Source organism: Erigeron canadensis, chromosome 4 (assembly GCF_010389155.1).
Source record: "Erigeron canadensis isolate Cc75 chromosome 4, C_canadensis_v1, whole genome shotgun sequence".
NCBI classification, from domain to species: domain Eukaryota; kingdom Viridiplantae; phylum Streptophyta; class Magnoliopsida; order Asterales; family Asteraceae; genus Erigeron; species Erigeron canadensis.
The window spans coordinates 33994225-34005998 of NC_057764.1; the positions used below are offsets into that span (position 1 = coordinate 33994225).

The 11774-nt window shown below is 33.9% G+C and overlaps 1 protein-coding gene across 1 annotated transcript; it reads right to left on the reverse strand.

The window, feature by feature from the left end:
* Positions 1-6178: 6178 nt before the first annotated feature.
* Positions 6179-11152, reverse strand: LOC122595222 (DUF21 domain-containing protein At4g33700-like). Its single transcript, XM_043767558.1, has 11 exons — positions 10762-11152; positions 8707-8783; positions 8546-8629; positions 8342-8455; positions 8170-8256; positions 7941-8080; positions 7757-7844; positions 7557-7630; positions 7169-7299; positions 6490-6758; positions 6179-6394 (listed from the first exon to the last, which is right to left on the reverse strand). Exons 1-11 carry the CDS (start codon positions 10937-10939, stop codon positions 6350-6352), a joined length of 1287 nt encoding a protein of 428 aa, XP_043623493.1. The 5' UTR covers positions 10940-11152; the 3' UTR covers positions 6179-6349.
* Between the last annotated feature and the right edge of the window lie 622 nt (positions 11153-11774).

Here is an 11774-nt window from a genome sequence, read left to right on the forward strand (position 1 = left end):
AAAAAATTGAAAGATTGAAATAAGATGGAGTACTTTGATTAGTTATTTGAAATGAGATGAAAAGGCGGAGCCTTTCCCTCCACCCTTAAGAGAGTTAAGGTACGAGTAGACAAATGAACGTGGGATGATCAAGTGGGAGGTATGGCATGGAATCATTGAGAGAAATGAGCTTTACAAACCTCGATTAGATCGATACAGATACAACATTGGAAATGACTTTTAGTACTTTCCTTAATACGGAACGAATATGTCAATAGCTAGATATATAACATATATATTTAAATATTAAATGAAAAGTAATATTTGATATATTATCATACTTATTATATATGTGTTTTATTGATTTGTACAATACAATGTTATACTAATAGTTGTATATATTATAAATTTTGTTAAAAAACTTAAATATTAATATCACTTCTCAGATTTGATAAAAATAAAATCTCAACATCCATCCATTTTATTGTGGGCGATTGGGCGTTGATCAAAATAATCCCTTTAACCCATAAAAAAAAACTCCGCACAAAACTACTTTTTTCGTGAATGAAACCCATGTCTCGAAGTTGCAGTTTGTGACTTATTTTTAAGGATAACACGTAACCCAAAACCACATAACACAATAAATAATTGTAATTCAAATCTAAAACATATCTGGAATCGTTTAATCTCACTTTTCATACCAATCATCTTTAATATAAGAACACAACACACGAAAAACTCATCGACTAAGACCCTAGCACGTGCCCCCGCACATACCTTTGTAAGGTCATTCACGACCATTTGCGTTTTGTGGTGAGCTTGGCCCCGCGTGTCTAGGTCTTAGGCTTCAAATTTTTGGCAACATGTTTGTATTTACTAGAGCAATGTACTAGTAAAGGACGTGAGATTTTATGACTCCAGATTCATCGTAAATCTGAACAATAAAGGTTTAGATACGTATCAGATGATTTTGAGTTGTGTCATCTGCAAAAATTGACCACCTACAAGTAAATATTGTGGATCAAAAAATGGTTTATATAAAATATTATCGATAATATTTTATAAAAGAATAACCCCTCAAGTTGATAGCTATATGGAAAAAATGTCTAAAATACTCTTAATGATTATATTACACTATCAGTTATTTATTTTTTTTGAAATCTTCCTTAATTTTTTAAATCAATTATTTTTACATCAATTATATATACTACTCGACTCTGCCTTTACCACCAAGAGTCGTCCCCCATTGCTACACCATTGCCGTTACGGATACCGCCATATTACGTGAGTACCATAGTTTTTTAATATGAAAATGGGACATACATTGCTTAGATAACATGATCATGGTGATTTCTTCATGTTTAATTATAAAGTGTATGCTATTCTCTCTTTTGTTAACATTTGTTAGAAGTGTATTAATTAAACTTTAGCCCACAGATAATAATAATTCAGCTTTTATATAGTTATGTTATATAAGTATAGAATTTATGGGATTGAAAATGTTTATTTAATGGGGAAATAATATGTACAATTGTACATATGTATTCCACTTAATTAATCCAATTTTCAAAACAAGAATTTATAAACTATCTTTTCATATTTAACTTTCAATCTAAATAAATATCTTGATAGTCATTATGCATGCATATAGTTTAGGCGTTTAGCCATACATATCAAATTTTTTCTATAAGTAATACTTTTTTTATATATAAGTAATTAATTCATAGTTATTTGGAAGGGAAAAATTAAATTACGGACATCTTAAATTAAGAATCATTAGAGACAAATCTCAATTATTCATTTTCAATATCTCCGACCACCACTACCACCATCACCACCACCACCATCATCTCCGACCATCACCGTGATCTTCCGACGAAGGGGGCCACCGCCACCACAACTTACACATGTGTAAGTTACAACTTACAACTGTGTAAGTTATACAACGACCATAACCACCACCATCATCTCCGACCACCACCATGATCATTCGGCGACAGTTGTTTCGGACAAAATTACCTAAGATAATTTTGTAGAAGGATTCAAGATAATTTTCTGACCAAAGATTTGTAATCGAGGTCAGGTGTTTAGGATCTTCAACTAAAGTAAGATTTTTGTTAAAGAAAGTAATACGAAATAAGAGTTTTTGGAAAAAAAGAGTTTGTTAAAATCCTTGAGACAGAATAATAGCAATAAAAGATAAAATTTGTTGAAGATAAGGATGATAAAAATAAAGATCAGCGCTATGATCCTAAATTGAAAATAAATGCGAAGATAATAACGACACCAGAATTTTGTTGACGGGGAAAAACCGTTGATTCACTTAAGGAATCTTAGGTAAGAAACCCCGGGAGAAATCAATCGATCCTACATTTGTTCTTTTATTATTATTTGTTAAGGATTATAATACAATGATCAAAATGAAAAGAAAAAGAAGATGATTAACAAGCGGTGAATTTGTGCAAAAAAGATGAGCGAAGTGTAAAGTTGTTATGTGTTAATCGTTGTATGTTGATTGCTGTCTATCTCCTTCTGTTGAAGATGCCTTGGTATTTATAAAACTGATCGTTGAACTAAATATGCGAAATATCTGGGATCTTCCTAAACTTGCTCATTACGCTGAAGAATTGGTGAAGATGACCTTTGAGAGCTTTTCCACACATGGTAAAATTGTTACCAATCCCGATTTTTGTGGTTGAAGTGGTAAACTATGCGTGAAGACTTGTTTCTTCACGTTGTAAATGCTCTTTGATCATCATAATTAATCGTGCACTTAATATCTTTTTGTACTAACCTCAAGATCCTGTTATATTGAAATAATAAGGTAAGACAGTCAAGATCCTCTAATTGAAACAGCGACAAGGATCCTTTAAATAATAACGGGTAACCAAACAAAATTTCTACGAGTCCAAAGTATAAATAATATTAAGATCCTAGTTGTGAAAAATCCACCCCAAACAACGGCGACCACCGCCACCACCACGACTTACACATGTGTAAGTTACATGGTCCCTAATGATAGTCTCTTTGATATAGATTTGGAGAATATAGTCTGGATCGAACATTTGTGGGGTCCTCGATGGGGATCCCCATGAGAATCCTCTTTGTTTTCCTTGTATTTGGGTCGATCGCCCTGAGTTTCCATCAGTTTGGCGATTTAGTTGTTGATCACCATTGGTGGGCGCTTGAGTGGCTGGTCCAGATCTTGGGGGGGGGGGGGGGGGGTGTTACCTCAAGGTTCATTCCCGGCAGCCTGTTGGGAATCTTGTCCAAATCCGGGTGGTACATCGGCCATTTCTTCCTATTTTTGGTTCAATGCAAGTTATCACAAAAACAAAAATGAGAGTGGTTTTGGGATCCAAGAATGAGGTCCCACAGATGAAGCCAAATGATTGTGCACCAAACCGGGGTTAGGTTGAAGATGGGATGATAGGTGTTTTAGGGTCGTTCGTTGGCAATTCCCCAAAGGTAGGGTTCCAACCTCTTTACGCCAATCGAACGGATATGTGATCTATATGTGATCGAGTGAGTATAGAATGCCTTGAGAGGTCTTTAGGTTCTCCTTTTATAGGGAGAAATGATCTTGGAGAGGAAGTTAAACATTCCTCTAGGGTTTTGATCGAGAAAGTCCAGAAGGATCTTTTCCTTCTTTACTGGAGGAAATGATATGCTCAAATCTGAAATTATAAGGGAACAATTTTTATCTTTTTAATCTTTTGTGGGAGCCTTTGTTACAGAGAAGCTTCGTGTGGCAACGTGCTATTGTTCCTTTATGTGACAGGTCCGGCGTACCGCTAGGTGGGTATATCATCAGTTTCACTATTAAAATCTTACTCGTTTCAGGCGTTGAGTGATTATTACTTTATTGATTTTATGTGTACTTTATATATATGGTGGTCAAATAGTTAATGTTGATGGAGAAAACTTTTCGAAAGTTGGACAAGGTTGTTGGAACCACGTTAGTGTAACCGTCACTGATCATGTATCATTCTTGATTTGATAATTGACGATAACTGAAATCCCTATGTATAGTAAGTATATGATGGGTGTATTTACTCTTAGAGACGTAGTATAGGGTTTCCCATTAGGTGATTGTAACTAAGAGGACTAATGGTACACACATTAAACACCAAAAGGGTTGAATGTCTAAATACTAAAGGGTTGAATGTGTAATTACTCTCATTATAAATAGAGGGTAATTAACCCTAAGTTAAGGTTAATCCTTACACACATAATACCCTAATTTTCGTGTGTGTATTCTTTTTTAATTCGTGCATCATGTTCCAGCCGACTTTATCATCCCATTATTACTCAATCACATTGTTATGGGAACCCGAAATCAATAGCAATTATGCTTTATGCTCTTACATGTTCCACAGGACGATTGAGGATATTTTATCACTCGAATCGAATCATGTTTATTCCAACAAAGGTATGGTTCCAAGGTTGTACATGTGTGCCTCCTTTGTGTGTGCGTGTGTTTTAAGGATTTTATTAAATCGTGATATTTGGTATGACGTATCTGATTAGCTATCGGAGTTCGATATGCTTTATGGACTACACTTGATTTGTTTCTTATAGTCAAGCTAGATAAATTAATTACATAAAATCAACAGGTTAATAGCTCAACGATAAAAGAAATTCTTTTTTGAGGGCTGAATTTACGGAGACTCGGGTTCGAATTTAAGAGGTGAGGTTTACTTCTAATCTAGAAATATAACTATTTTAATAGACGAAACTAAATAGATTCGTCTTATTAAGAATTTTGAGTAAAAAAGTGATTTTTTATAGATTTTTCCGTACTTTATACATTATCTTATTAATACTAAATATTAGTCCATTCTAGATTAAGGATGGGCATGGATAGGCCGGTCTCGGGCGGATCTGGGTTGGGCTTTGGGTTCCAACTTCCAAGTCTCCATGTAATCCTATTCTAGATCTTCTTTTTAATATCTTTTAGTAATTTACTAGCTAATAATTCTAAAAAAAAAGTTAAAAGAATATATGTAGTTTTTGTAATTGATATATCATAACTTGGTTTGAAGATATTAAGTTGGCTAACATAATATATATGTATAAATATTTATTGTATTAACAAAACATAAAATAGAAATTCACAATCAAAAAGTAAGAATTTAAAATAAACATTTAGTAAGCTAGCTATTTATCTTTAAATATATTACAATATTAAATATGACATATGACATCATAAATAAAATAAAATCTTTTTGAAGAAAAATATAGACTTGACACATAATATTTTTTCTAAAAATAGTTTTAGAAGATAATTTTTTTTATTATATATAAAGAAAGATTTTTACACCTTAACTTTTTAGGCTTGCTAAAAGAATCGAAAATATAGTCACACAGCAAAACACTAGCATCAATAAACTCATTTACATCCATGTATCAAATTTCATACGCTGAATCCGGTATCCACGGGCATGCAAGTGGTGCAACCACATAGAACCTCCATTTTTTTGGACCCCAAATTTAGTAAGATCACCAATTAGTAATCTTCGAGTCAATTATTAATTTCTTATTTCATTGAAAAGATAACAACTCAAAAAATGATTCATAAACTTTGTGAACTGTGAGGTGGCTCACAGAGAGACAAACTACTCTAAGAAGGATGACTAGATTTCATAGTGAAAAATGATTCATAAACTTTGCAACCCATCCTCACCACTAGAAACCACCGGCCACCGGCACCAAGCAACAACATATTAAAAAGCTTAATCTATTTCTTTATGCTCTTACTGATAATCTAGTTTTTGGTATAAGGTTATAAAAATGAATGCAACGATTGTGTCTCATTCTCTACAAAAATTTGAGTGCTTCTCGACAGTCTGAGTTCTGTTTTGCTAAAAAAAAAAATCCAATGTTGTAAATATGGTTTAATTCCATGCAGAAACAGAAGCTATGCTCATTGATATATGGAGTATGTTACATTGTTACCAGGGATTAATATTCTGTCATAGTGTTATTTAAAAATGTAAAGAAGTAAATTTATGTTATTCATATCAATTGACAATATTAAATGTTTATCTAGCTTTGTTAATGGAATAAAAGGTGGGCTTTAGGTCACTTGAAACGTTTGCAAGTAGTGCACTTAGATGCTGACCTTTAATTCACTATGTAATTACAAACCCAGCAATATAAATGACTTCCAAAAACATATACAGTTGAAGCCCCGAAGTACTAAGAAACTATATTGCATTACACATTTCAATATTATTATCGAAATAGAAGATTACATTCACTCCACTTAAAAGAACATGTCTTGACTTTTAGCCGAATTTACATATGCTAACAAGATTTTCGCCATCATCCAGGTGCCACCAGAGAATCAGGTTCAAACTAGCCTTTGTTATAAATCTTCAAAATGGTGATCCGTCTCATCGAAAATTTCCTCCTACATGGGACATAAAAAAAATCAATGTCAAGTGCACACTGCTATAGTGCTATGGAAATTCAGGCTCATATCAGAAAACTTTGATCAAGATTTACCTGCAATAGTTCTTCAATTACGTCTTCCATCGTTATTACACCAACTGCTTCTTCATCAGGAACTGGAAGTGGCTTTCCATCCATCTCTAAGATGTCTGAATACATTTCTTTGTTCCATTTCTTACTACTGAAGTTGCCTTTGAACGAATTGTTACCCTTGCCCGGGAAACTCTTTGATTGCTTGAATGATCTTTTGGCCTTTAAACTCTTTTCAAGAGGAGTCTTCTGATCTCCATCAACATCTACACGCACTTCCTTCACGCCATTTTCTATTGTGTTTACATGTGCGTGAGCAAGAGATTATTATGAATAGGTAATAAAAGAGTGACAACTACCCATTTACTTATGAATGGATCGACACTTGTCATACTTCATCTTTCATGGGTAAAAAAGATAGATTAAAACATTAGCTTGAAAGTGAATAGGCCAAAAGTCGCCCAAGTATTTTTAGTGTATACCCTGACTCTTATACTATTTTATTCAGAAAACTAGATCTTTGAAGAAAGAATATACCTTATGTAATCAAATTTGGCACCTAATTGACCCAAAAGAATCCATAAACTGTGACAGTGACGCTTCTCGATCCATACAAAAACAACCCATTCTAACCAGAACCTGATTTACAGGTTACCCAACCCTACTATATTGCCAAACTCTACTCTTCAGCATTAGGGTGTACCAGATAATGGGGTCTTCGTGTCGGGCTGCTCTGATTTTGTATTAATACATTGTCTCACAACAACAGCCATGTGGCTGTGACCTTTCTGGAATTCATTCAAGATGTCATATAACGGAAGTGATTCTGCAACTCTACAAACAAATGTGACTTGAATCAGTAAATGCCAATGTTAAACAATCACCAATTTCATTTTCTTACTTTACAAGTTTTGCAGAAAAAGTCACCTTCTCTCACTCACCCTTTAAATAAATTGCTAATGTTTATCACAAACTTTTCCATGTAAAAGGGAACAGTATGAAGAAGAGAAGTGCAATAGACTGCAAGAAGCAATGTAACTAATATTTTTGACCTAAAATATACTTGGATCATAAAAACATTAAAAATGTACCTAGGAATCCTGCGAATTGTGACATTCTTAACGGGGATTTCCTCATCTGTCTGGATAGTCAGCAAATTTTTTACCTAAAACCTCAGAAACAAAAGGTCCAATCAAATGATGTTATAACAAATCAACAATAAGTCCAACTATTTCCTTATGTAATTATTTGTCGTGCTGTTAGAATCAAAGAAGAGTATAAAGAATAGTACCAGAATAAGTCCAATTATATTTGTCGGTTGCTCATAGTAGACAGGTATCCTGCTATGGCCTTTCTCCAAAATTATGTTCATTAAATACCTGTACATAAAATACGAAAAGTGTAATCACAAGTTTCCAAAACAGAAAATTTACTGTTCTTTTAAAACTACGGAAAGTATTCAACAAGAGAAACACCTGTCAAGTTTGGCATTAATATCAATCGTGAAGGTGTCCGCTATAGGAGTCATGGCATCACTTGCTGTTTTATCTGAGAGTTCAAGTGCTCCTGCAATTATTGTTGTCTCATCATGTGTTAATTCTCCACCTTTTCCAGCCTGTTTGGAATAATATATAACAAAACCTTGTAACTTAGCAAAAATATTAGCAGGGAGAACAAAATCTGAAGGATTTGCATGACACATACCTCATTACCGTGGAAATTTACAAGTGTTTTCAACTCAGCTCTGCGGAACAAAGCAACGTGTTCATGCCCCAGGAGATAGTCTAAAAGCTGATTAATTTGGAGATATGGTCAATAATCACAAGTTTCAAATAAGTTTCACTACTTTCTAAGTACACTAAGCAAGCCGACTCACCTTGCTTATAGGATATGCAACGGGAAAACATAGGCAAACAAGAAACCGGACAAACGGAGACACGGTTGCACCAATAACCAGTCCGTACCTAGTACAAACAGATTGTGGTATGATCTGTGAATATGATAAACTGCAATCAGTCGACCAAATAAAACAACAACGATTTAACGTAAAGCTTCATATGAAACATAAACTGTTACTCACCTCTCCAAAAAGAAGTATCAATGTCACTGAAATAAGGATAGCACCCCAAGCTGGGACCAGACTGTCCAGGAAAATCGGGAGAGCCTGAGAAGGATGAATTCCGTTCCAAACTTGAAATGATTTTGTAAGAACTTTAAAGAAAAAGATATTTAAGAAAATACCTCCATTGCAGCAGCATTGCAGATAAGGAGTGTGCAAAGCAATAGATGCTGCCTTTTAACCACGGGTAGTATCTTCTCTGTTGGGAAATATCATAAGTGATATAAGAAACACGGGGCCAATAAGGTAATTACTTATAGACAGGAAATTTGAGCAAAGCTTGAAATAACATATCGACGACTGTGTGACTTTGGACAAATAGCAGATTAGTGTTAGACACTCTAAGTGAATTTAAGTATTTAACACTAGAACCTTTCTAGGAAAGATTTGAAAGTAATCAGAGAAGATTCTGCAATGTTTGCCTCGTTACACCACAATAAGCGGACAAAGAACCGAAATACTTGAGCAATCGGGGTAGGATGGATGTTAAAGGTGGAGAGGCATACCATATCGGTGGACACAACAATGATCAAAAGCAACATAGATGGAATGACGGTCATATATACCCATAATGATTTTCTCTAAGAGATATTTAGAAGCTCTAGTAGAATGTTCAGAACCATTTGCGGTTTGTGCCAAGTTTGAGCACAAAATACTATCAAATATCTTCCACTATATCATGATACTTATTGTCATATTCATTATAAAACAAGAGCTAATAGAAAAATGGAGTCAATGTAGGTCATATACTGATCAATAAAATTATGATTTCATAAGCACCCAAATCTTTTACTAATAAACCAATAATATATATATAATAATTCGAATTAGTATTCTTCATTGTGACCTACATCAAATGGGGAGTAGAAAAACCATGGTCTCTGCACCTACTCGAACTATATAAGATTTCTATAACCAGCCTACATTCTCCAAAGTCCTAGCTATTTAACAATTTTATGTTATGACCCAACCTTGTCTTTTAGTACTACGGTTACTCTAATTTTATGCCACGACATCTTTCATCAGACTCCATACGTAGCAGCTCTGAGGTCAGGGATTTTCTCTCTAAACGCAAACCATGGTTGTGTCGAACTCCCTATTTCTTTGTGACTCCCATGTCAGTTTTGCTCGCTCCTCTATACTCACATACAGGTGCAGCTCTTTGTTTTCCTCAGTATGCCCCATATTTGCGTATTTTAGAAGTCTTTATGACATGATTGTTATCCTGATGGCTGATGCATGGAACTATTTGTTTAATGCCATTCCCTTTGTGGCTCAGAGTTTCAAATATCAAGGACTACTCAAGGACAGCAGGTGGTACAAGCAGCATCACCAAAATAGCAGTAAGGTAAACGGTTCAAGTAACACCACAAAGATAGAGTGGACACAACAGGGGCGTAAACCACAATATCATTAGTAACATGGTAGTTAAATAAAACCACCCGATAATAATCTTTTTCTTATACACAAACCTCTTCCTAATCTAAAATAATGATGCGATTCTTCCCCTCATTGTTTTACACATAATAACAAATATTTTCAAACACATAATGCTATTTAATTAATGAGAAACGTAACATAAGAAAAACTGTAGTTAACCCTGGTTGTACAAGTATCTATATTTTCATAACAATCAAAAGTTTGTGCCAATAAACCGAAATCCTCTGTCACTAATCGTAAATACATAATTAATCCGATTCAAATCCATCTGTACCACTTACATCATAATTCATAACTACAACGGCCACATTATATGTATCTCACTGAACTACAAAAAAGTATCTATGAGCAGTCTGCGTTCTACGTTTGCTCTTAAACTAAATCATATATTTCAAAAATCGTGTTCCATTATGTACCATATCAGACACCCAAAACGCATAAAGACTACCCATAAACCGAATTTTCCCTAGTAGTATTCAAGGTAATCCTAAAACTAAAAGATTCTGCATTTAAGTCCCATTATGAAAAACTACATAAATACGTCGTGATACGTATATCAACACGAATCTAGCCAGCAATTTACATCACATTCCTACTATCTCTACTACCCTTTTTATAAACAATAATCACATAAACAAAAGAAAAAAACAAAACCCAGATACAAAACCTACACAAAGTCGCAGAAAACCCGAATACAAATAATCGAAAGAAATCGACAGACATACATACGGACATACCTGCATACTTTCGATCCTTAGGAGTGCCAGACTTGGCAAGAACTTCAAGATCAACAAGACTAAAAGACATAAGTCCTAAAGTAAGCCCAGACATTAACCCAGCAAACAAAACCAATATCACAATTATCCCAATATGTATAAAAAACCCAGTTTCACAACATTGTAATTCCACTGCCATACTCTAAAAAAATTCTTTCTTTCTTTCTCTTGGTTACAAATAAATACACATACATATATATATATAACTAGTAATAATTTGCATTTGTATGTATCGTTGTCATTATATAAATTGAAATTTGTGAAAAAGCCAGATAAAAGAAAATTGATGAAGGAGGGAAGAGACAAGGAGATATGGTGAGTGACAGGGTTTGATTGAGAGATCGTGTGGTATTTGATTTGGGGTAGCTTTTATTTTATTTGGTGTTGGATTGTGACACTCCAGTTATTATTCTCGTTTTGATTTTTTGATATTGATAATTTTTTAGTTATATATACTTGGACGAAAAAAAGTGATAATTTGTGATTTCACCGGGAAAAAAAATATTGCACTTTTGGACCAAACGCCCTCTTTTAGACCATCCACACCACACTCTTTCTTTCTTTACTCATAATGCTTTTGTTATCCGTTCATTACCGGTCCACTTACCAATCTAGTTCCGTCAAATCACGCACCCCATTTACATAATTTTTCCTTTTTGGTTTCCAACTGCTCGTATTATTTTTAAAACTTTCATACAACTTTTTCTTGTTATTTTTCGTCTTTGATTTTTGGTTTAATTACACAAAATAAATATGTACCTTATTTTTTGGTTTTTTCTACCGTTTTTTTCCTTTAATTACACAAAATAAATATGTACCTTATTTCTTGGTTTTTTTCCTTCATAATTTTTCCTTTTTGTTTTCTACCGTCTTTGTTTGGTATTTTAGAAACTTTCATTCCACACAAAATAAAAATTTACACATTTCAAACTTTTGAACCTGATTGTGGTAATTTTACTAAATAAATATCTGGT

Excerpts from the sequence above, each read along its gene's own strand:
- LOC122595222 (XM_043767558.1), bottom strand. The coding sequence starts at position 10,939 with ATGGCAGTGGAATTACAATGTTGTGAAACTGGGTTTTTTATACATATT. Across the intron at positions 8,456-8,545 it reads TGATACTTCTTTTTGGAGAG|ATCATACCACAATCTGTTTG; the intron begins GTGAGTAACAGT and ends TCATATTCACAG. Across the intron at positions 7,631-7,756 it reads ATATAATTGGACTTATTCTG|GTAAAAAATTTGCTGACTAT; the intron begins GTACTATTCTTT and ends CTGAGGTTTTAG.